The 27,973-nt window shown below is 36.4% G+C and overlaps 1 protein-coding gene across 1 annotated transcript in view; it reads right to left on the bottom strand.

Annotated features, from left to right (window-relative positions):
- VRK1 (VRK serine/threonine kinase 1) overlaps positions 1-27,553 on the bottom strand; it is a 34,429-nt gene extending 6,876 nt beyond the window's left edge. The window contains exons 1-12 of the mRNA XM_068398981.1: positions 27,472-27,553; positions 20,641-20,802; positions 19,049-19,104; positions 14,666-14,735; positions 14,179-14,266; positions 12,619-12,727; positions 12,388-12,480; positions 11,279-11,411; positions 9,883-10,003; positions 8,767-8,825; positions 7,481-7,659; positions 2,988-3,081 (exon numbers count right to left, since the gene is read on the bottom strand). Coding sequence (XP_068255082.1) covers positions 2,988-3,081; positions 7,481-7,659; positions 8,767-8,825; positions 9,883-10,003; positions 11,279-11,411; positions 12,388-12,480; positions 12,619-12,727; positions 14,179-14,266; positions 14,666-14,735; positions 19,049-19,104; positions 20,641-20,797 — 1,159 coding nt within the window. The 5' untranslated portion in view covers positions 20,798-20,802; positions 27,472-27,553. The remainder of the gene's footprint in view (positions 1-2,987; positions 3,082-7,480; positions 7,660-8,766; positions 8,826-9,882; positions 10,004-11,278; positions 11,412-12,387; positions 12,481-12,618; positions 12,728-14,178; positions 14,267-14,665; positions 14,736-19,048; positions 19,105-20,640; positions 20,803-27,471) is intronic.
- Between the last annotated feature and the right edge of the window lie 420 nt (positions 27,554-27,973).

Here is a 27,973-nt window from a genome sequence, read left to right as displayed (position 1 = left end):
AAGAATTTCAAGATGCCCATCCTTTCTCAGTGCCATTCTTTCTTCCTCCTCCACCAAGCCTGGGGGCTTCTCAGCCTCAGCAGTAGCAGATTTCATTACTACCAGAGCCCCTGTAGCCACTGAGCACCCTGGTGTACTCAAACTGCTGCACAGCTGATCAGGATCTGTTTGGGCCGACTGATCTTTTGGACTGGATTAGACAAACTGCATAGTCAGATGCAGTTAATGCTGATTAGCTGAACAGCAAGAGGCTGCATGGCCCTTCTTGCCACTGTTTTAAGTCCATATATTCATGAGTTGTTTGAACACCTGAAGAGTAACCCCAGTCTGGCCACATTTATCACTCTTTAGACATTAATAAAATAGCATTTCAAGAACTTCTAAAATTTTCCTGTATGACTAAACTTCAATTTCTACATTTAAGATGTATCAAGAAATTATCCATTTTACTGGACAGTAAACTTTAAGATTTTTTTTTTAGTCACCGGACTAATCCCATAACAGAGAAACAAGACCATGGTAACATAAAACTAGTCAGATTTGGAAACACAGTTTTAAGTATTTCTATAATAATCAGCTATTTTCAACTTATCAAAAGCATCATAATCATAAGATTATGAAACAGTTGCCCTTTCCTTCACCACAGATTTATGAATCATGTAATAAGTGGCAAAGTTTTTAATTCCAAATTTGGAGAGAACAAAATGAGTAAGCACATGTATCACTTTTCACCTGAAAATCATTTGATATACTCCCCCCACCTTGGTACGCATTAAATTGGGTAGTATAAAAAGGTGAAATTAGAACCATTTCACTTGTAACTATTGAATTGGCAAGAGGAGGTTTCAATTTAAGCATATGTCCATCACTCATTTTAACCACTGGATGCTAGAAATTATATATAGCCTCCCTCTTTTAGTCTGAAGAAAATTAGCATTTACAAAAAGCTGATGCTACCACTTGGATTGCAATTCCTCAAGTTCTTTTTCATCTCTGTCTGTAAGAATGTCAATCTACAATCCCAGAAAAATAGTAGTATAATATATAATATTAAATGAAAGTATATTCTGCTCATGTGTGTCAAATCACAACCAGAAAATAGTCAGCTGTATTAAATATTTTGTTATGTCTTAAATAAAATCTAAAATGATAAAACTATGAATAAATGTCAGCATCATATCAAATAATTGTATTTCCTCCAAAGAAAGTATAATCTAATTCAAATTTTTTTCAACCACTGACAGACTAGAAAATTAATAATAAATTGAAGTCAACAATTAAAAAGGCATTCAAGTAAGAGAAATAGTCACTGATTTTAATGATCAGAATTCTATAATGTGAACAGCTGAAAATGAACAGAGCAGTGTCACCTTCTGGAATAACATTAGCTTAATTACTTATACTTTGTAAGATACTGTTTGAGTAAATATTCTAGGGTAAATCCATAACTTACCAATAATATTACTGTCTTTGAAATGTTACATTTTCCTATCCTGCCACACTCCTTCATCAAACCTTTGTTAAACAAGTGGATTTGTTTTGGAGTAGACTCTAGTGCTACTGCTTTATTACTTTTTGACTACTTGACCACGGTCAACATCTGGTCTTTTTAAGTAAAAAGTCTGAAGCAAAAATTCTTTAGGAAAAATATATTTGTAATTACCTGAATTCAGTTCACATTTACATGAAGGAGTTAGAAGGTTAGATCCAGAAAACAGTTTGACTGGACACTCACCATAAGCTTACCCCATACAGATCTACTGAAGATTTCTTATCTTGGACTTAAAATAATCCTACTTTATCTGTCCATGACTTTTTCCAGACAACACTGCAACTATGGCAAATTATCTGAAATGTAGCTTCAGCATTTTCTGTCCTTATAGCTGATCCTTTCCTCAACTTTAAATACACCCACTTTTGGAAGCTGCTGCTGCTAGCCCCTGGCTTTAACGTACTGTGATGAAGAAGTCCTGAGGAGTCACCATAATCTGACAGTGAGCTGGACAAGACGGGAGGACAAAAATGAGAATGGAGGAGCGAATGAATGATGGCGAAAGAACAGGGTGCAACCACCAATTTTTATCACCTAGAATTTCTACCAGTTTTAGGCAGCATATAATTGGAAAGTATACCTTTCTTACACAGAAAGTTTAAATATTTCAATTTTATTGGAGTTGATCTAAAAAGAAATTATGAAAGATAAAAAGCACTTGAACTGCTAAAAGTAAACTGTTGTATTGGGTATATGTGGCCATGCGGCAGGGCTTTGGTAAGCTGGGGTTGGCTACAGGGGTGACTTCTGTGGGAAGAGGCCAGGTGTTGTCCTCTGCCCAACGCAGCCCATTCCAGCTGGCTCCAAAACAAACCCACCACAGGCCAAAGCTGAACCCAACTTGTTTGTGGCACCTCTGTGAAAACATTTAAGAAAGGGCGAAAAACACTGGACAGAGGTGGTGCTCCACAGCACCTGAGCAGATATTCCCTGTAGCTCATGGGAGAGTTCACACTGGAGCACATTTTTTCCGTGAAGGACTGCAGCCCATAAGAGAGAGCCCACACTAGAGTAGGGGAAAAATGTGAGGAAGAAGGAGCAGCAGAGAGAAAATGCTATGTACTGGCCATAACACACTTCCATACCCCTTGCACCAGTCAGAGTGGGGTAGAGGAGTCTAGAATTGAAGCTAAGTTGAGCTTGGGAGAAGGGGAAGGAAAGGTGGTGTTTTAATGTTTGTCTTTGTCGCTAACCAAATTTATTTTAATTGGCAATAAATTAAAGTAATTTTCCCCAAGTTTAGTCTGTTTTGCCCACAACAGCAAATGGTAAGCAATCTCCCCATCTTTGTATCAGCCCATGAGTTTTCTCATACTATTTTCTCCTTCTGTTCCACTGAGGAGGGGAGTGAGTGGTTGGGTGGGAGTCTGGCCCTTAGCCAGGGTTAACCTACCACAGCAGTACACATGACGGTGAGAACGATCTTTCAACTTACTAGAAGAAGGAGGTTTCTTTTTTTCTGGACTTCCTGTATCTTCCATTTCTGCTTCAGTGCTCTCACTGGATGCAGCTGCTGCCTTTCTTTTTTTCTGGGAGAAAAGAAAAGAAAAAAAAAAAGGGGGTCCAACTGAACTCAAGAGCAGAAAAGACCAAAAACAAAGTAGAAAATATCTTATCCTGACAAGATATTCCCCAATTTTAAGCATTATTTCTTCACATATTATAAAAAGTCTCCAGTTGTAAAGAAAATTTATTCATATATTAATGCAAGAATACTAGTACTAGGCGATAGACAATTTAAAAGTTCAGTTCTCCTATCTGCAGATCACATTAGGAGTTGAAATTTTGATGTATGAAAACACAAGTTTTTATGATCAAAACCTGTTTTTTTAATTTACATCGAATAACTGTTACAAAAGGAGCAATCTGAAAAATCTTAAAGAACACAGAAAAACATTTTACTTAAAGTTGATGTTAATTGCTTTTTTAAAAGCAATTACACCTCATTAAATTCAAGTTTATCTGGATCCTTGCTTCTTAAGGCTTTCTTTGCACAGCTTAAAAGTAGTTAACACCCACTGACAGTACATTATTATTTTTTTCTAATAGCAACTATGGGTTCTGTTCCAAAGAGAAGTACTTGGGAAATCTGAACTCTATTCAATGTATATTATCTTAAAACCTCTAAATGGATAGAACTGTTATTATCTGTGTATTACAATCAATCTTACTGTTGCAAAGTATTCTTAAGGTGGTTATGGAAAGATTATTTTTTTAAAGCCACGTGATTTTTGCAAAGGATGAGTTGACTTGTATCTGTATCAGACATAGACTATAGTTGATGAACACTGGAAGAGTTTACCTTTTCTTTTTCTAATTTTTTTTTTTAACTGTGTGAGACTAGAGCTTTACTAACACAGCTTTAAAAGTGGCCACAACTTCACACAGCTCATGAGAGAAGGGGAGAGTGCATTACATCTTTCCTTTCCAAAGTGTTGCTTCATGATTACCATCTAAACCCTGCTGGGCTGAACAGATTGGTTCGATAATTACATACAATAACTGCAGTGGGCAGGTAACCCTCAGCTGGCACAGGGCAGCTCCCCTGTGAGAACTTCCATATGCAAACTGCACTGATGGAGTGCATTAGGTACATCTTTCCTGCCGGTGCACAGGCCTGATTACCGCCAGCCAAGACTCCAAGGTTAGCATGTCAGCAGATTTGTGATGCATTACGCAGGAATAAACACAGACACTTTTGTTCATTCTGACCAAAATTAAGGAGGACTATTTCAGTGCTGTACTGCTTTTATATGAGAGATAATGCATTCCTCCCAATTGTACTAGAAAACATTTTAAACGCTCATCAGAAAAACAGATATCCAATACATGCTACACAAAAGCAAAATACATTTATCTTGTTTCCAAGCTTATTTAATAAAAAGTGGTTTCTTAATCTTGATGCAGGTGAATTACATAGCAGTAGAAATCAGGCAGCATTCATCTGACAAAAGCAACACCTGCACATCTGAAGCTGAACATCAGAAGGAACCACAAATCACTAAGTTCCATATTTTTCCAGTTTAGTTTACTCCCAATATTTCCCAGCAACTCTTCAGCACTAAACAAAAGTAAGATGTGGTCCTTGCCCTAAGTAATTTAGTCAAGAGCTCCAGATACTTCCTTCAATACATGGTACTGTTAGCTTCTTGTTTTGCTATAACTATTATAAAATACCACACACACAAACCAACATGCATTTACTATACAGGAAAAAAAAAAAAACAAACTAAACACAAACCAAAAAAAACACACCAAAAAAACCCTCCAGCAGAACCGTGGACTGTGTTTCATTTACTCATACATCTGGGGAAACTTGAGTCATGATATAGAAAATAAAATGTAAACTTTTAATATAGCAGGCATCTGAGTTTTAGCCAGAAACCAATACTGGAGAATGACTGAGATTCCAGAACGACCATGCTTATATGCAACATATAATGCACATCATGGCTCAATTAGCTATATGAGCTGAAAGCACAGGAGAATCCTACATTCTAAGCATTTATTTACACAGAAGCTAGAAATACTGTCTCCTAGCTATGAAATAGCATAACTTCAGAACGCCACACTGTTTTAAGAAAGTATTATGGTAGATTGCCCCAAAGGAACCGAAGAGTAGGTGTCTCAAGACCTGTTGTGATTAAAAGATCAATACAGCCAAGATGCCATAAATACTCTATATTAGAGGTCACCATCTTCTCAAGGGTGGATGCCAGACTGCATTTTTCTTTTCCAAATTATACATTCAGCATGCCAAAAGAAATTCAGCATGTGCTAGAAGACACTGGCTTTCAGAGGCAAGATGCTAGTGATCAATGGTAAATTATCTTTATGGAAAGCAGTTTCTAAAAGAATTTGGAATTTGGAGCTTATCTTTAAAACACTCAGTCAAGTTGAGCTTCCTGTCACAGCTGAAAATACATAAAATTTTAGTTAGCATTCTACGTTCTTCGTTTCTTCCACTCTGTATCTAAGTGTCCAGCTATTCTCAACCAGCACAAATAGTCTTCTTGTTCTCTTGCCTCTCAATGTCCGAGACCCCCTGAAAGAAAAACCTAGTAGCGTGAGTTCCCAAACATATATTCAGGGAAGGCAGACATCCTGCTGAAGACCCTCTTTCCATTCATTCTTGAAGAAAAGTGCAAAATACGCCCTTGGAAGGAGGACTGACACAATCTATTCTTCAACCCTAGCCTATACAACAGCTGTTACAAGGCCTAGAAAATCCAACATAGAAGGAAGAGTCATCTGTCCTGGTATTTGGTCAAGAGCAAGAAGGCTACATCAACCTGATTTCAAGCAAACAATCTTATTCTCTTTGGACACTCTAGCAGTAGCTGGCATGAAGTAGCTAGCAGGAAGTCCACTTCAAAATCAAGCAGACATCTGAAAACACTTATTCAAATGGGCCAGTAACGCTCATTGTTTTATATAAGTGTTTGAACATATGCTGACCTTGCATATGGTTCCTCAAAGTTAAAAAGAAAACAACAAACCCACAACACGCACCCCAATGTAAAAACTAACTCCTAATTGATGTTATTAGGTAAGAACCTATGGAAAAGTATTATCCCACCTTTTGGGAATGATCTTGACTGATACTGACTAAAGAAATAAGATTTTTGAAGTTTTATTCCATTGGAAATATGCACCAGCCATCTCTGCTGGACAAGGACATTAAAGGTCACAGATGTTGGCTCTGCGGCAGGCTAACTTATTCAGCAAAGAAACCAGTCAACCATTAAAAACAGATTTTATTTTTTTTTACCCCCCCAAAACACAGGTCTCAAGCCATGTCAAACCACAGGGGGAACAGAAGAATTTATGCTAATAAACTCTCCTTTTGGACAGATCTTTACACTCAGTTCAGCAGATAATATTAGTATAAAGACCATGGCTGTACGATTTTAAGCAAAGTACTATTTACTGGGTAAAAAGACGTAAGAAAAGCTGGACATATATCCCCAGAAGACTTTTAAAATCCTACAACTTTTTTCTTTTGTGCTTTTTTACCCATCTTTAACACACTGCTGATCATGTCAGTAAGCAGGCAGAATTCTGGTACTATTATGCTGTATTACAATTCTCAGTTCCCTGGTTCATGCTAAAGGAACCAATAAACTGCCCACTTGTTATTAGCAAATGAAAACAAACAAGTAATAAATGCAGTTTGAAGTACAGGATAATATTTATTATTACATTGAGTTGGACTCAGTGATCTTAAAGGTCTTTACCAACCTAGATGATTCTACGATTCTATGATTATTTGACCATTTTTTATTGCTATTATAAACCGTTTTAATATATGATTTCCCTAAGACTTAAAAAGTTCTTACGCTGTATTCAAACGGGAGTCCAAACTAGAGTTTAAGGCTTCTTAAATGCAAAGAATAAAATACCTCTAGCCTACCACTATAGTTAAGACTCATAAATAATATATTAGATCACAGTGAATTCAACATGTGAATTCCAGAATCAAATACTTGGCATAAAGATGTATACTTAAAACTAACCTTTGAACTAGTCACGGAAAAGAAACTAATCTGAAACAAAAAATATGTATTTTACCTTAAATGTATTTTGACCCACCTGGAGTTTTACCAGTTTAAGGAAAATAAGTAAATTAACTGAATGTTCATCTGTTCAAATGTCATTACAACTATATATACAAGTTCTGTTATCCAAGATATTATCTATTGTAAAAATACACCTACAAACATCATTCTGTATTAAGTTTTAATAACAATTACTGAAGTTAAATTAGAGAAATAATGCGTAAGAGTAGGATTTAAATCAAAGAAACATTTCACTATTTGCTTATTTCCTACTGGATGCAGTTATGACACCTACTTCCAATGCCACTTTAACTCTTACTTAGCTCAAAAAAATGCATTAAAATCTGACATAAATCTTAAGAGTAAAAACCTTTTGCACAGGATTCATTTGCAAGTCTCCATTCTCTGACAAGCCAAAGTCAAGTACTCCATCATCTTTTTGCCCAACGGCCTTGAGACCTTGCAGAAGTATTTCTCGGAAATGCTGATACACAGGTTTCTCTTCATAGCCCAGTAGCTTCACCTTTTCCATATATTTGGCTATTTCATCTAAAGAAATGGTATCTCCGATTAATTTCTATTTGAAAACATTTTAATCATTCACTTTTAGCACAAGAGAGTCAGAAATTATGCATGCACTACTTATGCCATTTTTTGAAATGGTTATTTATAAACTCATAATTATGACTTTTCTACACCATGTTTTAGAAAAAAATTATACCAAGGTTCCTTACCCAGTGATGACAGCATCACTGTTTTTAACACGTTCCTTGCAATGAAGAAAAGTCAGTCGTAAAAAATGTAATAGGCCAATCTGCACCAATGAATGCTTGTTTACACGATATTTCTTATGTCAATATTTAAAAATGTTGAAAAGGAAACTCAACGTTATCTCAGAACTTCATCAGTTCAAGACTGAAACATGTATTAAAAAACACATGAGACATTTGACCACTGAAAAACCAGACAAGTCACACTTGACAGAGTAAACTTTCTTCTGATCACCAGGAATAGCCAGAAATAACTAAATATTTAAGTTTAAGATCCCAAGAAAGTGTATTTCTAATAAGAGTCAGGTTTAAAAAAAAAAATCTACTCAACAAATCGCCAATGCCAAATAGAAACAATCTAGACTTCAAGTTTGTATTACTTTATATTTTGCATCTCTAAAATTCAGTTGTGAAAAATCAATTTACACATTTCACAGTTGCAAATACTCATCAACAATCTAATTCATGCTGCTTTGTTGTTGCTGATAAAAAGCAGGAAGAAAAATAGGTACAAACTTCAGTAAACAAGGAGGACTTAAAAAAGCAACAGATTATAGTACAATGCCTGAGACACACCTCTCAGGAAAAAAGATGCTGACAATCTGACAACTCCTCACCTTTTGCAGCACCTGAATTGATCTGGTTTTATTTGAATACAGAGTAGCACTGCCTTCTCTTGTACGCACTCGACGTGCCCCTTGTAAATACGAATTTCAGAGCTTCTACCCACTGTCTAAAGTTGTGTACAGTTTGGTGACAGCACCCAAACAGATTGATGGATTTTATTTTTTTTTTTTAAAGAAAAAGGACATTAAAACAAATTATTAGAGAATGCTTACCACATGGTACAAACCAAAGTATTTTAATTTAAAATAGCTCCTCCTACCTGGTTTATTTTTCCCAGGAAAGCATTTGTCCATCAAAACTGAAATATTTTCTCTACATCTGAAAAACAAAATTATTCAAAACTATTGTTTCTTTCAAAGTTTGAATCTTGCCCTGATCTGATAAACTTCCTAAGTGCCTAGCTTGGGCCACTGTCAGAGACAGGAAACACTACCAGATAAACCTTTGGTATGACTTAGTACAGCCATTTTTAGGAAAGCAGTACCTTTGAGAACCTGACGAATGCCAAACAGGCTATCTGAAATATGGTTTTCCTTCAACAGTTTTTGATTCTTATAAAAGCAAGCAAGTAGAAGACTGAAGGAAAAGAACTGGTCCATTTTAAACCCTCACATACCAATGCTCTCATCTGTTCCTGCTAGACGACTCTTTCTCTAGCTGATATTATTCAGAGCAGAACCCCTGCCAAAATAACAACTAGGGGGAAGAGGGGGTGGGGCTTCACTAACACTGATGGAGGCAAAAGTGTTAAAAGTAGACATAACGAAGCCAGATAACAAATACTTGTTCATGATACAGAAACAGCTGTGCTGGGACAGCTTTCATCATATTAACTACCTGACAAGAGAGGGTTGAGCGAGGGTGGGAGGAAGACAAAGCAATGTAACAGTGAGGGAGAGGGACAAAAAAAAAAAATTCAAAAATCCCACACTAGGAGCCCTCTAACTGGAATGATGCTCAAAGACATTTAAGATCTGTCTTTAGCTGTCATCTCTGCCACTGACTTCACAGCATGGTGTCATAAAGGCTACTCATACTCCATGCTTCTCTTCCTGTAAAACAGCGTTAATGGTTACCTGTATACTGATAAGAGTGCTTTTTGGCTTAACCATGGAGTATTCTAAAGCAACAGTACTGTGGTGGATAAATAAGCATTTCATATATGCAAAAGACAACAGTAGAACGTTACAAGTAAAGTGTAATTAATTAAGCCAGGGACACATGAGGAACAATGAAGGGAAACTGGGGGGGGTATACAAAACAATAGCCTACTCACCAAAAGGGAACATACTAAAAGTACAAAGCATTTCTACACTAAGATCTTTTCATTCCTGTTTTCAATTTCAAAAGAGAAAGTACATAAGTAGTTTCTCACCTGATTTTTGAGTCTCTGACAAAATTTGGATCTTTCAAATTATCCTCCCATGGTAGATGACCACTAAGCCAATGAATCATACAGTAACCCAAGATCTCCAGATCACCACGTCTCGACGGTGCTAAATATATATGCACACATGAAAAAACAGAATCACAAGAACAGATAATAAAGCACACACAGTTTAACAACAGTTAAAATTTGTAAATATGTTAAGACATTAGAAATCCAATGCTAACAACTAGGACTACTGTATCTGTTACTTATTTCTTTATTTTAGCATGAAAGCAAGGAAGGAAAAAATACGGTTCCTACATCTGGAAGGATAACTTCATTTTCAAGCCCTTTATCAATCTCCTTCTTCTACTCAAAGACATGACATGCTGCAGTTATCCCAATTTGGGAAGCTTTTTAAGTACTCAGATTGTAGAAAAAACAGAGCAAGTTAGAGAAGTGATTGACTTTCTGTTCAAAACAATTTTTACTTCCCTTCTTTTGTAAAAAGGTAGTAGTGCTGAAACCCCAGCTCCTGAAAAAAAAATTCCACAATGCTGAAATATTTTACATGACCTGAAAACTGAACAGACAACAATAATAGATCAGATCCCTAAGCCTTGCCAAAAAAAAAAAAAAACCCACAAAAAAACACCCCGAAGAAAAAACACGAAAAAACAATCCACATGTATATTTTATATTTCCCACAGACTACACTAGAAGTATAAATGGTTCAGTTTCAAGCAGAGATGCAACAGTTCATCCTGAAGTAAATAATAATTTTCAACAACTTATATCTTTGCAGGACACACTTTTATGCTAATAAAACAAAATTTAAGGATGAAGAAAATAAAATGGTGTTCACTATAAATCCTCAATGTCCTTTTCATGTTCAACCTTTTCTCACTCCTGGCCTTTTGATGTTGAGGGACTATAGGCATAATTATGAAATAATTAAAAATCTTCTAAATATCAAGCTATAAATAAGGTAAAGAATATTGTGCATCTTTGCCAAATATGAAGGAACAACGTTCATATTGATAACAAAAACTATTTATCTCCTGAAAACAGTGCCTGTTTTTCTATCAAGATCTCATAGCACTATTCCATTTCTACTTAGTTAATAACAAGCAATACACTAAACATCTTAGCAATCTATAAATTAAGAAATTCTATTTAAGAAAGTTACATTAAAAATACAGTAAATTAGTATCAAAGTAAAAGTTAGTAACTGGAAAAAAAAAAGAAAAATGACAGCATACTCCATAGAGAAGAAAAAAATATATTTATAGATTCAGAAACCTGGCTGTTTACAAAACTCAATGCAGCAAATAAAGTCTTTTGTATTTATAAAAAGGATGCACAAATGCCTATTGATGAGAAAAAAGTTTTTCGTCCTTACCCACACCCTTGTGTGCATCGATACTGGTATATTCAATAGTTCCATCATGACACTTTTTAGGATCTTCTTTATATACTTTGTGAACTCCTTCAGGGCAGTATCGGTAGGCAAGTCCATAATCCACCAAGTACACCTAGTAATTTCCACAAAGAATTCTAAGATTCAAGAACTATAAATACAAAAAATAAATGTAAGTCCCAACCACTCCCATAACTTCTTAAAAAGTATTTTAAATGGTGAGATTTTTTACTTTAAATGATCCTTTCTCAGTGCTTTATTGAGATTACTATATATGATTTGAAAACGTGTCAGACAGATAGGTTTTGTTATTTGCCATATAGCAGTCTGATGTGGAAGTAATTCCTTGCTGATGTAGAGGACAAGTACAGTAAAATAGTCAGTTATTACCAGTAAGATTAAATGCACAAAAAAAACCCAAAAACATAATGTTCACAGAGTTATAAATATACTTACTGTCCTACCCTCTTTAAAGTCAGATATCCATTTGAACACTACTACACACTATTACTTCTCACTAACATCACAGTTACTTTAAGAGAACTGAGATTAATTTTACTTATTTCATGAGCTGAAAAATTTGGGCAAGACGACATACATAATTCTGAAACTCTAATATGCATTGTTTGAATAGTAAAGAGAGTTAAAAATGCAGAAAAATGAAAGACTTCCGTAAATCAAGCGGAACAATCAACACTTTAAAGACCAATTTTTCCAAGTAATAGAACACTTATCTGATGGATTTCTTGAACAAAGGAATGAGGTAACAATGCAGACAGGCAAACATAATTTACCAGTGTGCTATATAATTTTAAGCTTCCACCTGCAAATACCTATTTGTGAGTTAATTTTTTTTTAATCTTGAGAATTTCTCTGAATATTATTTAGGCCAAATAGTCAATTTGATAACTGTCCAGCCAAATGCATAAAAAAATCGTAGAATATTAACTAGATATAAATGTCAAGCAGAAATAATGTTACCATATACATTCTTAAAAATGAGCTTCTGCTAGATTTCACAGGTTCAAAGCACTTCCATGTGTTGTCAAATAGAAGGTTTAACATTGAGGAATAAAATGCATCAGAAATACCTGATTAGGGTTCTTGTAACTCAGAAGAAGATTTGAGCCCTTGATGTCTCCATGCACATATTCATGCTCATGGATGTATTCCAGAATATCAAGCTAACAAAACAAAATAGTCATATAAATGCAGTACCCAGCTCCACCCAGCAGAGGACCTGTACTCAGCACAAACGTGTGATTTAACCGAAAGACTTACACCAGGAAGCCAGACTGTAAAAATATATTTTTTAAACTTACTATTCTCAAGCCTAATTGTAGTACAGTTTTATGGGAAAATCGCTTTGCATTCTCTTCATACATCTTCTGAAGATCTCTGCCAAATCGGTCCATTATCATAAATCGATAACTAAATTCAAGGAAAAAAAATAACAGCAAAGTTACTGAATTGTACTTAGAAAAGTATTTTATCTGTGTGTTAACTGTACAAATGACTGATGGAAAACATCTCTCTCAAAAGATAAACTGCAGGTACACAGAAAACAATTATACGGGAAATACTTGACTTTTTTTGAAGTTGTACATCATTTCTTAACTTTTTTACATCAGCTAGCCAAAAGTTCATCCATCAAAAGAACTGTTCTTTATTCCTGGCTAGTGATGCAATACAATAACAAGTACCCACAGAGGAAAATATCTGTATTTTAATTCACTATAGGTAAAACCAAGCATCGATTACTTACATAAATAATTTTTTTTGCTTTATAAATGACAACTAAGTGACTTAATATGGTTACTTTAAAAAGTTTGTTTCTTGAAATCTATTTTAACCTTTATTTTAACCTATTATTAAAAACAAAAATCTCTCACTTGCCAAAGGTGTTCTCATATTCATTGCTATAGCCAAACTGGTTCTATTACTGTAAAAGCTCATAGTGGATATATTAAAGAAAATCATGCATTAAACACTGAACACAAAGAAAAGTTTATATGGGAAAAAACATATCATTTTGTTACATTTACTTTTGCCTCTCAAAGTTAATGTTGTTTTTACATTAGAGTAGTTATAAAGTTGAGGACCTACTGAAACAACGATATTTCTGACATACTAGTGCATACATACCAACTGCCCAATGTATTGGTCCACACAAAGAAGCCTACCTACTATAAGCTGCCAGAGAACTAGTAAAACTACTTTGCAGCACAGCCGTTTAGAGAAATCCCACTAGGAAACAAGGACTGTTACATAAACAGGCATACCGCTCAAGACCAAGTAGCAAAAACCCTTCATGACATGGAACAATACTAAAAACTATCCCTAGACTTCAGACAAATCTAACATGACACTAGCAATTATTCTAGCTCATGGATTAAGTAAAAAAAAACCAAAAACTTATCCCTAAGGAAAATAAAACAGATTTAGAGAGTGCACTAAGTCCTTTATACGTGTGAGTGAAAATATTCTTAAAGAGCCCACCATACCAGAAGAAAAACTTTAAAGGTAGTCACATTAGTCAAGGACTTACACATTAGAAGTCAACTTTATTTTAATTCAAATACGAAAAGCTTCTAAACCACATATATATAGCATCACTGTATTACAGCAATGTTCGAGACAAATGAAAACTAAATCACAAAGAATATAATAAACACAAATACAAGTAACAACCAGAGTACAAATAAAATGTATCTATTAATCTATTCCTTAAACACATCCTATTATGAACATGAAACTTTGTAGCAGAAATGAACAACAGGAAGATAGGTGGAAAATATATCTTATAAAGTAAGTTAGGTTAACAGAGATAGTGGCTGTGGATGAAATAAATCCCAGTATATGCCAACAAAAGATATATTCACCTGTTTCCATTTTTTTCATGCAAGCCAGAACCCCAATATCTTGGTACACCTAAATATTTCAGTTTATGGGACTTAGTCCACTTCTGAACTGAAAATACAAATAAAGATAAGTTCATGAATCTGCATCAGTAGAGACTTACATAACAAGGGAGTAGTCACATTGCTTACAGTTTCTGCATACATGTGAGCTGCTTATTTCATGGAAACTTGTATGCAAAGTATACTGGAAAGTTAATGAGGCATCCGTTGTAAGGACAGAGATGCAACTAAAGCTTCAATTTAGACAATACCATCAACACAACCATAAAGAATAAATATCTTAACAAAAAACCCTTATTTTACTATATGTCTGAATTAGATTTCAATCATTTAAAAAGAATTTTGAAAATGACCTAAAAAGATTCTCTTAAAGTTCAACCTTACTCCTGTAGGCTGTATTTTCCTAAGTGCTTGCAGTTCATTAAAAACATTTTAATAGACTGCTTACTTTCATCTGGCTTAGCAGCTCGCATGTAGAACTTTAACTCAGTAAAAAGAGGTCCATTCTGGCTGGGTTCCTTTAAGACAATTTAAAATTAGTTAAAAACTGCCACATTAGTGCCTAATAATTATTAAACACTCACAAAATTTAACAGTCACTCTATAAAAACACATTCTCCCTCAAATGCTCTACCCAGTGCTGACAAAGTCAATAGAATATGGTTTTTTTTTATTAAAGAAAGTTGGCTCCAAAAAGTTATTTTTATTATAAATTGCTTAACATTAAGAGTATCAAAGAATCTTTTCCCGACTAAAGAATAACAAATTAACTGAAATGTACAGAAATATAACCAATAATTTGCAGCAAAAGTTTAGCAGAGACATTCATTATCTCAGATTTTCCAGATTAAAGCTGGATTGCATCAGTTGCAATAGCCACTAGCGAGCTTAAAATAACACCTGAAATGATTTGATGGAAAAATCTTAACAAAAGTTAAATTCTTGCTGAGCATAAGGTATTTTGTTCCCTTCTTACATTAGCTAATCAAGGTAAAAATTACAGAGGATTTCACAATTTCTCTTAAACTAAATTATAAGAACTACACCTATTTTTACTTCAGTCTACCTTGTATATAAGCTAACATAAGGTATTTATTTCAGTTCCATTTTCTAGGGACAAATCTATGGTAACCACATATTATAAGTGCAAGAGAGAAGTTGCTTTGAAAACACCAAACCTTTGAAATCCTGCAATAATTGCAAATGGGCAAGTATCTTGACTCCACATTTCCAGAACTTAGCGCAGAAAAAAAAAAAAGTTATTTCAACTCTTGCAATTTCTAAGTGATTGATTTTGAGATAAGCTTAAGCAATATATTAGTCTAGTTACTCATATATGTCCAAATTCATTCTATCTCAGTGAAAATACCTGTTTTGGAATATCTTACACTTTAAAAACATATGCAATTACTGGCAAGGAAACCCAGAAAGAATACAATCACATGACATTAGCAAAAGTTCCAAGATATATAGCATCACTCTTAAATGGTTTTAATTGTAACTTTTAAATGCAGACATAGTGATCCAGAAAATTGCTAAAGGCCAGACTGTACCGCTCAGCTAACAGAAGTTTACTGCGGTCAGACATTAACAAAGCAATGTAAAGAGATGTGGTGGGCTTTCGTGTGCACCTGATGTATTGGCTCAGAGGCAGAGCAGGAAGACCAGTCAGAATGAGAGCAGACACCAGCTTAGGCACCACTCCTAAACCCGGACACTTGATTGCAAAGCTACTGCCTATCTCCACCTCACTTGCTCCAGCAGCACTACCCTGATAAACAATGGAGCCAAGACAACAGTTTTCTGGCCCCTCCTTGTGGGACCAACGTTCAAACTTAAGCCATGAACCTGAAAAAAACACAACTAGACCAACTGATCAATGCACATAAACTTTGGTACATGCATATTTACTTTCAGTTTATTTATCCACTGTGGACAACAATTTAGTGATATAGAGACTATACATACAGAGGAGAAGGGTTAAATAGCTGAATTCTTACACTGCAGTTATCTCAAGCAAATGTTACTTGACCTTTTCAGTTGTTTCTGTGTAGCATAATCCATTAATACTCTAACTTAATTAGAATATAAATTATACATATTATTTTGATTCAATTTACATAGGTTTGAAGAATGTTATTTTCTTACTAAAATACAGTGAAAAACTACAGGTGTTAAAAATTCTTAAAATATTTATCTTTAAATAAATTATTCCACAAAAATTATGTCTCAGTGCTGAAAAAGATATATCTTCCTCTAGTCAGAGCAAATGCTGAAAATTTGGTATCTTTTCATACTTGTGGGGATGGATAAATGATTTAACCACAAAACAGATCTTCATGTTGACTATGAAGCTGTTTCCCCATAATACCATTAATTCTACATACAGATAAATAAATGCATATGCTATGTTAAAAAGGCTCATGTAATGATGTCCAATATTTACCATCTTATAACACTCTAAAACTAGAAAGACTTCAAAAACAAATTTCTACAACTTTCTGCCCAGGGTCATTCTAAACACATGATTTGCAAAACTGAAATTAAAGCCTACTTAGAAAAGATATCATAATGAAAGAGATTATGGAGTATGTGTTGAAACCCAACGAATTTCTTCAAGTAGTATTTTAAGAATTCTGATCTTTTTCAGTCAGCAATTTAATGAAGTGTTATTAAACTCTGCATCCACTCCTGAACAATGACATCTGAAAGGTCCACATGTTGAAAAGCATTTCTTTTTTTAATAAAAACTGTGACTCATTTTGTACTGCTCAGACATCAATACTATGAGGCTATGTCAAAGACTAAGCCAATTTCCATCCCACTTTAATAGCTTAATTTGAAGAACATTTATTATAGAAGCACATATTTTGCTAAACACTAATAATTGTTCAAAGCTGCTAACCACTTTGCTTCAGCTGACGGATCAACTAGGAATCACCCAGGCATCAGAAAACAGGCCCTTATCCATAGTTGTGTTACACTAGACTGTAGAGGCATAATATGTTATGGGTCATTTGTGAGGGAAGCACAAAGACTGGGGCTACTCTTTATTGTCATAAAGACAAAATTATAAAAGATAAATTAAAAGTGAGCAGTCATCTGGGAGGCTAGCAAATTGCTGCTACAAAGTGAATCTCGTATAAAAAACAACCCAAAAGCTATGACAACTCTTCTTATATTCAGAGCCCAAAGTGGAGGGGAAGATAAGCAGATGGACAGGTTTCAACCTCAGGGAAAGAGGATAGCAATAACGCATAGCATAAAATAACGCATATCTGACGATTTTCCAAGCAAGTCAAACTGGATTCTTCCATGAAAGTTAAATGGCTCTCTGCTTCCTGATCAGTCCAAACTCATCAAGCACCAGGAATTAGGAGCCACTGCCTCTCATAGGCAAGCCACTACTGACAACTTGAAGGTCTGTTATCTGCCTCTAAAACAATGCACAGCTCCTGCATGATGGACACCCCCTGCCCTCGATGGCACAGGTTGGACATACAAAAGCAGATTGCACCATGCAACAGCTGCAGGCTGGGGCTCCTGGTCCATGTGGAATTCCTGCCCACAAACAGCTAAGGCAGCAGCAGTACGCTGGTAGTTTGACATCTACATCGTAAGCAGTGCTTTTTTCAGCAAGTGACAACATTTCAGAAAGAGGGTCATCACCAACAGTATCTTTGGGTGTCTGAACAGTATCAAAACGAGTACTCTAGAATTTCCCTGTAGTCAGCAAATATAAATATCAAGATTAAAGGCACATACTAACTAAAATGTATTTTATTCTAAATTAACCTGATCTTTTAGTTTCAGGAACAAACGTTAAAAGTATTAGCATATTTACATAAGCGGCCAGCTATTGTGGTAAAGCATTTCAGTATCGCCATATAGTTTAATAAATAAAAGATTAAAACATTGCAGTTCTGAGCTGTGCTGAAGAACTAATTTTTTACATCGTGAAGGTCTTGTACTGTTTTCTGGTATTTGCGTTTGCCACAGGACCAGAAGTACCACCAAGATAATGAATGGTCTGGATCTACTATGGCTATTCCCATATTCCCAGATTTTCTACTAAGACTTGACCAGGGAATCATATATGATATTAGGATCTATACAAAATAATCAGCAAAATTTAAGAAAAAATATGTTATACCTTAGGAAGAGAACATCGTAGCCAAATCAAGTTAAATAAATCTTTTTTTAAGATTAAAAAGAAAAAAAAATAATAAAAAAATTGCAACTAATAAAAAGAATTTGCTAATTTGCTACAATGGGCTAAAAATGAGCTATCAAAAATGCTTTTTCTTCTCTCTAATCATTAGGTTAAAAAAATTATGCGTCAATGCCATTTTAATTCAATAGAAATTAGAATACATATGTGTTTTATGATAAAACATTTAAAGGACTTTATATCTGTGGGGACCTCGGGAATCAAAGTTTTGCTGTTTCTACTCCCAAGCCATCTGTCAGCTTACCAACATCCAGTGGTGAGCAACAGTTCACACAGACTCACTGTTGAATCACAGAAATTCTCCAAAAGCTAGCCAGATTTCATTCATTTTGTAATATTTGGGCTGTTTACAGGAAGCAGCAAATGAAACAGAATCTGATCCACTTCATGAACCTTTTTCGACTCTGCTGATATTCCATTATCCACCCTCATACATAGGAGTCCCAATTCTCAGCAGCGTTCCTCTATATCACCACACTTTTATTTTAAACAGCACTATGCAATTGTATTAATTTCAGTCAGAAGATGTTTTAAATTACACATGCTGTTTTAGAACAAACATTTTCAAGTTGTGAAGTAAAGATTCAAATGCTCTCTTACCACTTTTGCAACATAAGGTGCATCACTGCCAACTGACTTTGAAGAATTAACATCAGCTGTTAAAAAGGAAGCGTTTATTAGTAGTAGGAGAAGAAACTGTCACAAAACATACACTTATACGCTATGCAGCACAGACAAACAAATGACAAAGCAATTAAGTACTGACGTGAACATATATCAGTACCTTAGACTTCGGTAAGAGAACTACTCTATATGGATATGGTCTTGCATTCTCCCTTCTGTTTGAGGAGAACAGGCAGTTTACTAAATAAAGAAGTTCTTTTTTATTATTCATCACCTCTTTCTAGTCTGTAACATTTCTTCCCTTTGCAGGACTGTGATGAACATACACAGTTGTGGACATAAAGATGAAAAACACATTCTCTCTACTATTTTGCCATGTCACATATCTGAAAGTCACTTTCTGTTGCTACTAAGCTGTTGATACTTGTGACAGAAAGAGATACAGGTATGAAGGACATCAAGTTATGCAAGTACAAAGTACAGGAACAGTCAGGGGCACAGCTTTGTGCAAATGATGGGGAAGCAAACAGAGGGCAAGCTTTGGCATGAACAAAGCAGGAATTCTTAACATGAAGAACTACACAATTTGAGTGAGCTGTAACTCCAGTCTCTGTAAATTTAGTAGCTCATTGAGCAAGGCTGAGTAATAGAGAGCTTCTTTGGCAAGAAGCCACTCCCTGGTCCTGTTTTTCTTCCTAATCTACTTATGCCACAGTCTGTTCATTTTGAAAGCAGGATGGATTATTAAATTTTTTTTTCAACTCAGTATGAATTCAGTGCAACTTTTTCACCAAGAGGAGGAAGACAATAAATACATAGCAAAAGTAAACCTTATTATCATGATGACATTAGCTTTCATCCCTTCAAAATTGTTTGGAAAATGACTAGGGGCAATCAAGTTTTTTTAATTCCCTGAGGTATCCTCAATACCCCTCTTATCTGCTCATCTGTTCAAATAACAGAGACACTAAGTATGGAATGCTATCCACTAAAAGAAGTTTTCCTTGAATTCAATAAAGAGCGTTGCAAAACAAGATCTGCTCTGATGCTTTAAACTGTAACATCCAAGATTTCCATTTGTTTAGAGCATAGTTTACATAAAAAAGTATATGACTTTTGTCAGAAATTCACAAGGCAATGAAAAAGCCAAAAGCAGCAAAGTCAAAACCAGCCAAAATACTGGCTAATCAGTAGCCTCCACAGAATATGCTTAGACATTTTCAGTTCACAATTTGTGACAGTCATGCAAAAATCCCTTCTTTCAGCCAGACCAAAAATCAAATTTAAATAAATACTAAACTATCACTACTAAAAAGTAATAAAGATTTTGGTTTTAAAAAATCAATGAACTACCACCAGAATCTTATACAACCACAGTTCTTACAGTGACCATTTGTCCACTCTTGCCATTTTTTTCCCAACAGCACGAACCAAGCTATGGTTCTAGTAAAAAAGATCACTTGAAGACACTCTGCTTTTCTAACTTAGGGTCAATTTTTCATTGCTTTGAATAAGGATAAACATCTCACTCTCCATTTTAAAGTATTATCAAAGATAACTACGCTTACCAAGATACAGGCGTCCAAAGCCTCCTTGCCCTATAGGGACACCCAATTTCCATTCTTTTCTTGATGTATCTGCTAGAACCTCCCCCAGAGCAAACACTTCAGCAAGTTTCCTTTTTGCAGGGGCTCTTTTTCCAGCAGTCTTCTTATTATATGGCATTTTCACTGGAGGGAGAGGAGGGACGGGAAGAAAAATTTTAAAAAAGCAGAGGTTACATGCTGACCAGACTTATTTTATGTAGGAATCTGTTAGAAGCATGAAAAAGTATGGATTGTTTAAGTTTAAATTTGTTACTACAATGATAGTTTAAAAGAAATAAAGTAAGTAGCTTCATTGGCATGACTTTAAGGGAAAAACAACTAATTTTTCCAAGCATCACAAAAATATTTGACAGCAAAAATCTTCACAAGAGGAACCCATGTGTAATAGATTAGATTGTATAGTGTAACCTATGTATAAAACCTATGTATAATAGACCTTGTATAATACATGCTAGAAAAATCTCAGAATCTATTGTACTCAATCAATCACAACCAATCATAGGTCTAAACTTAGAAAAAATTAAACTAATGAAATGAAGCTCATCAGTTTTCCTGGAGTGAAACCTGCTTATTGAAGAAGTGTCATATAGCCCAAGTCTTCAGTAATAATATGAGGAATTTGTCTTAGCTGTAAAAAATACCTGAAAAATATTAAGCCACTCAAACAGTTGTTTCTTCTATATAACTGCAAGGAACACAAACGAAAGTCTGCTTATTGTTCACAGGGCAGGATTTAGTTGATCATCAACAACCTAGTACATAACTATTTATTTTGAGATCATAAATAGGTATGATAAGTATCATAAGTATTACTGCTGCCTTCTCCCAACCTCCAGCCTCAGATAAGCTAATGTTTCCAGAGGTAATGTAACGGACCACTGGAACCAAACACATGCATCTTTCTGCAGAACAAGCCTCATTTTGAGCAAATATGTTTTGAGCTTTTAGCAGGGCCAGATTTTGATTCAGTAAATGATACGGCAAAGAGTGCACTAGATCTCTTTACATAAAAGGTCTTCATGATTTGTTTTACAAAGAACTGATCTTTCCCTCTAGCTTATGAAGAGAAAATGCATACAAACAGAGCCACAGTTATTTCTAAAAGATACCATCCTGACTGGTGGAATTTTATTATTATTATTTTGCTTGGAGAAGCAGGAGGGAATATTAATACACAATTCAGGAAGTTTCTGAATAGCAAAATATCTTTTTCCCATTAGTCTAGCTACTCAATACAATAACCCTAACCCAAATGCAGTTACTTCACATCAGTTTTCTTTTTAGTTCTAATGTTCCTCTAGGACTTTAATTTCCCAAATAGAAAACTACATACCTATGACAGCTGTTCCAAAAGCGCCTCCGCCTCTACAAGCCTCTTTTCTGACTGGGTAGTATCTTCAGGAAATTTTCTTCCCCAAATGTCTGTCACCCAACTAAAATCTGAAGAGAGAAGCCCATACCCATTTCTCTACATTTCTCCCATTACTAAATGCAAGAATAACTGTCAAGTTTCCTGAAAATGTTATTCTGTCCACTAATACTCACGTCTGCAGCTGTGACTGACCAAACACCTAGGGGTGGAATGTGGCTGAATAAAGTCCGACAATGGATGAAACACTCCGTGGAGATGGGAAGCAGTAATGTGCCCAAGGAGCTCAGGCAATAATGCAAAGGAGCTCACTTTAGCTCAACACAAAAGGGACCGGTGGGTGGCCTTTGTTTTAGGTAAACAGCTAAACAACAGTTGAGTGGAGCTCAAAATTGTTGAGTGGATCAAACAGTGGCATAAATGTCTCCTCGAGTTCGCCAGGCCAGCGTGGGGGGTGTGAATAGGAGGCTCAGCCCAACATAAGAGTATAAAAACTAAACAACTAGCAAAAGAATTTCGAAGACAGCAATTAGGCTTGAGCTGGTTTCAGCCCAGGTATTCCTTCCCGGTGGCTGGGGACGCCAGCATCATGACAGGAAGCTTATTATAGAGACTGGTAACAGGAATCACATTGGTATTGTGACTGAACTGTGTACTGCAATTGCTGCATTTTGCTAAGTGTAACTTACATTTGTATTGTTTTCAGTGTATCTTGTGCCACTCTCCTAAATCAGAAATCCCATATAACATCAACTATCTTCAAATAAGTAAATTTGATATTAAAATATTACGCCCTCCACGCGTGGAAGATCTCAAAGAACCTAGTCAGAGAGTATTGGACTCTGGCAGCAAGAAGTCTGCAGACACCACAGTCTTTCAATACAGGAATAAACACAGAAGAGAAGGTATGTGATTCCATGCCAAAGAAAGTTCTTTTTCAGGGTCCTTATTAATGTGAGAACTGTCTCTGTGTCATAGAACCACATCTAAATACCTACTGCAGTTAAACGAATAACTTCAATAAAACACTATTATGAAATATCTGCACCAGGGGAAGAGATTGGTATTTATCAATACCTACATTGCACAAGCTTCCTCACTATCACAAAACAGGATGTTTTAATTCTGCATTATTTTCCCACATTTCCACTTACTTCTATACACTAACATTCTTCCCTATAATCAAGATAGTTTTGACATTTTACACTTATATTTTAAGACTAACTTTACCCACAGCTTTTTCCATACCCTGTCTTCAAGAAACTCCTCTCTTTATACTGCTTCATCTTTTTTTCTTTTTTTTTTTTATCTTCAAGGTGATACACACCGTACTGTCTTAGAGGAAGGTTCTTCCTCCAGATTTTCTACAGAAGAAAAATGAGACGTCTAAGCACCAAATGCTATTCCAGCTAGCTGAGCTAAGACCATACCAATGAGAACTTAACAGTGTCAAAGCGCCAAAGACGACTTTTATGCAGCTTCCCAGGACATTTTGTTTTAAAGGATTAAAACAAAGGACAGACTTGAAACCACTAGAGGTGGTAATGGGAAAATAAACCAGAAGTCTGGAGCCCCAAGACTGACTCAGATAAGGAGAAAAAGAAAGCACAAAAATGAGCAGTGTTGCCTAATGACTCAGATGTGGGACAAGATCACACTCACTGAAGGGTACAAAAAATGTATACAAAATGAGCATACTGTCCTCAATCTAAGAACTATATGAGAGACATGAAGAGGGCTTGAAGGACTGCATCTGTGACCTCTGAGTTACTACAAATAATTCCAGAGAGACTTGGAGAGATGCACTTAGGTGCCCGAATGCTGGACAGACTGCTGTCCAGTATAAGAAAAATTTGTAGCCTCTTTTTCAATAAAGCTAGCAAGCCAGTGAAATAAAACTATTGATATGCTTCACATCTTTGACATTTGCAGTGAGTCTCTTGATAGCAGACCCACTTAAAAGGGAATTAACTTTACTTAAAATAGCTCCTCAAGAGTATTAATGAAGGAGCTGGTGTTTTCCTCTTTTTTTTTCCTTTTTTTGTTTAACATGGTCAATTATTGTATGCCTGAAGGTATTTAGTTACAAAAAAATAAATTAATGACAACGTCCCTTTATCCATAAAAGCAAAAATTCAAAATGGACATAAGTTTGAACGTCCCCAGCTGGGAACCCTGCCCTTAACAAATACGCTAGATACACATACGTGGTTTCTTGGCTGTCTATATTCATATCCATCTGTTAAGATGGCACTGTGCCTACTTACAAGTTGGTCAAACTATCAGTAGGCCATAGGTGCCAAACACTGATCGCTTTCAATGGGCAGCATGCACAATATTAAGCACTGACTCTTTTGCAAAAAAAAAAGCTGTTATCCATGGAAATATTTAAGCAATGGCTGCACATGCTTTCACATTTATTTGGATAAATCCATTCAAGGATTTTCTGTTGATTGAAACCAAAAAACACCTGGAGAATGCAAAAATTTTCTACATGAAAATATAGAACTGGGAAAAAAAAAGACAAAAATAAAGAAAAAAGATAATGACATTTTAGTGCAAATTCTATCATTCTAAGTGCTTTTCAACTCATGATATAGCAAAAACGAGGGGTTTGTCAGGAAATTTATGAACCAGCAAACATGATGTAGAGCTGCCTATTATACATTGCACAACTGGAATAGTCATCTACTTCTCCCTAAAATCACCTTTAAAAATTCACATACACAACAAAAAGAAAATTACCTTTAACTTTCTTGCATCCCAATTACCTCTCCCCATCAGTAAATGGAAATATTTTCTGTCCCACAGGTATTGTGAAGCTTAATTCATTAGCGCCTGCAACCATGCTGAAGTCCTTGGAAATGCAGTGCCATAGATGTCAAGTACTGTACTATCATTCAAGTATCAAACAGATCTGACCCTACTTAGCTAAGGTATCTGACAAGAACAATTTTCAAGGTGCATGATTGTAAACAGCAGCATTTTATGTGGCTACAATATGCTCAAAACAAAGATTTTGCTTCTAACAAGCGTGAATAACAGAAGTCTACTTGTCTAAACTCTCTCCAAAAGCCTCTTAGTACTATAAAGGCTATTTCTCCCGCTCCCTAATAAAACATCGTGGAAGAAACTGAATACGCTGTACTTGAGATATGCAGACAATTTTGCATCAATAGTGCTATCAGTGGTGTTATCTTTACAAATGTTGTCTGCAATGGTTGCTACTCTAGCGATACTTGAACTCTTACAATAAATATGAATAGCCACTTCTCAATTTGTGTTGGCATCCATTCTCAATAAAACTCTGAAATTAATATAAATCAAATTTATTTTGAAAGAAGTATTTCTGCTGTGTGGCAAGTCAGACTAGTTACTTCCTGAACCTCCTCTTTTATTGTCTGGAAATTGTCATTTTTATGGTTGTTTATCCCAGTAGGACCTATTTTCATTCTCAACACATAGAAGGCATGCTGGTGATCTGTGCTCCTCCCTCTTCAGGAATAGGTAGTCCCAGCAAGACCCAAAATCTATGTCATTAATGCTGTTCATCAGTCATAGCAAGACATCAAAGTCTGCCTGCAAAAAAGAAAATAAAGACAAGCAAAAACCAAAACCAAGTTTTTGCTCAAGGAGTGGGAGGGAAAGAACATGACACTTTTAAGACTTCTGAATACCGTAGAACTGTTTCACAGGATGGATCACCAGAAAAAAAAAAAAAAAAAAGTACCTGAAGTATCAGTGACTTGTAATAGCAGGTGAGGTAAAGAGTGAACAAAGAGTTTCTTGCATAAATTGGACATTTAATGATCGGTCTATCATTGTGTTACATTTTTGAGTACCACTATAATCTCATTTCCTGGCAGTTAAGACATCTGACAAATAATGGTACTTATGGAAGAAGAGACACTAGGGCTCTTTCCCCAAGAAACAAGAAAACATCTTTTTAGACAAAATGAATATATGTACATTGGTGGACCACAATTAATCACAATAGAACCATACTGGGCAAACTGAACACTTTTTTTTTTTTTTTTAAAAAACACACTGCTACATAGCAAACTTTAAAATTTCAGAATGCAGCTTGTTCAGAGATAGGAAACAGTCTGAAAATGCTGGAATTACTGTGTTGCTAACTAATTTTTAATTGCCTTCTCAAGAAATAATTTCCCTATTTTGAACAGCATTTAAGGTTCTCCTGAAAATCCTGAGCATCAGATAGTTATTGTGATAAAGAACACAGTGAGCTTTATAAGGTGCCAAATCGTCTGTCACTCCAAATCACCTCACCACCATACCAACAGCAAGTACCTATGCATGTGAGTGAGACACTTAAAGGCTTTTTGATAGTTTAGCACACTGTATAAAAATCAACAGCTCTGAAATTCATCAGGAATCCTACCTCATTTGGTGATTATCCCCAAGAATTAAGTGGACAGCTTATTCCTACAGATGAAGGCACAAGTCTTCTGACACAGTAATAAACACAGGAAGCTTCACAACAGCTTTTATATTTTTGCTAATGATAAAGAGGGGCTATGGATTCCCTATGAAGTAATAAATGCCCTAAGCACAAATTGAAAACTAAAGAAAACAACAGGATTCACCCTGTCTGCAATCGCACAAGGCAGGCAAACGGCAAGAAATAGGAAGTGAAGAAAAACCACAACCACCGACAGACAGAAACCAGCTTAGCCCAGTTCTTGCACAACAGGCCTGTCCTGATCCTAAAACTGGAGATTTTTATTTGTGATTTGTATGTTTGTATTTAAAAAAAAAAACAAAAAAAAATCATGTTTACTTTAAAGCACAACTCAGGAATGCCTCCCAATCAAGGTGATATTTTGTTAGCCATGCCGGAAGTTCCTGAAGGTGACATAGCTCTAACTGGCACTGAGGATGGCTTTTACTCCGCCTCTCCCACCTCGCCTTAGTGCTAAAAAAAAAAACAAAGCAAAATAAAACAAAATAAAACAAAACAAAACAAAAAAAAAAGAAGAAAAGCAACTTAGGCCGCTGCCACCAAAGGAAGCTTTAGAGCCAACAGCCCATGAAGGCGGGGAGGAGGGGTGCAGCAGTCCCCAGGAGTGAAACTGAGGGAGCTCTTACCCACCTGCCCCCATTCTCTCCCTCCGTGCTGGCCCAGGGCGACGCCTCCGGCGCCACGGTCTGGGACAGGGCGGGGAGCAGGGAAGGTGCCTTCCCTACCGGCGGTAGCAGACGAGAGTGAGGAACAGGGCCCGAGCGGGCCCCAGCGGTACCACCAAGTCTCCTCAGCGAGGGAAGCGGGAAAACCCGGCCGCAAGCCGCCAGCAGGGCGAGGGACGCACGGCAGGCCGAAGGGGAGGCGAAACAGCGCCCCAAAAACCGCCTCCTAAAAAAAAAATCACTACACCCCAAAAGCAGACGCCGGCTTCAAATACCTCCTCCGTCCCCAGGCCCGGCCGCCGCTCCTTCCACCCCGTCCGAAATTCCCGCACTGCGAGGGGCACTGAGGCGGCCCGCCCGCCCCGGCGCTCACCTCCCACCATCGCCCGCGCCCATTGGGCCGTGGCGCCACGGTCGCCCGCCCCCGCCCCGCCTTGGGCGCGGTGCATGCTGGGAAGTGTAGTCCGTGACCTCCGCGGGCGGCCCGCACTTCCCAGCATGCACCGCGCCCGCGATGGGGCAGGGGCCTAAGTATTTTACAGGGTAGATGTACGAAATCTCTGCGCTTTAAACCAAAATAAGTTTGGAAACGCCTCTGTCAGGCTGATGTCGTGTGGTGACAACCCGTGTCTGGGAAACAGGGCAAGACACAGGCCTCTGGGTGTTCAGGGGGACAAGGTAATGCAGCAGTTCTCCATGTTGCATGACTGAGGCCCAGGCCAAAACCCACCCCTCAAGCCACCCCAGCACCAGAGCCTGCACTTGCACATTACCTCA

This window comes from Nyctibius grandis, chromosome 4, assembly GCF_013368605.1.
Source record: "Nyctibius grandis isolate bNycGra1 chromosome 4, bNycGra1.pri, whole genome shotgun sequence".
Classification (NCBI taxonomy): domain Eukaryota; kingdom Metazoa; phylum Chordata; class Aves; order Nyctibiiformes; family Nyctibiidae; genus Nyctibius; species Nyctibius grandis.
The sequence above is the reverse complement of the archived record's forward strand: the minus strand, read 5'-3'. Positions and strand labels throughout refer to the sequence as shown.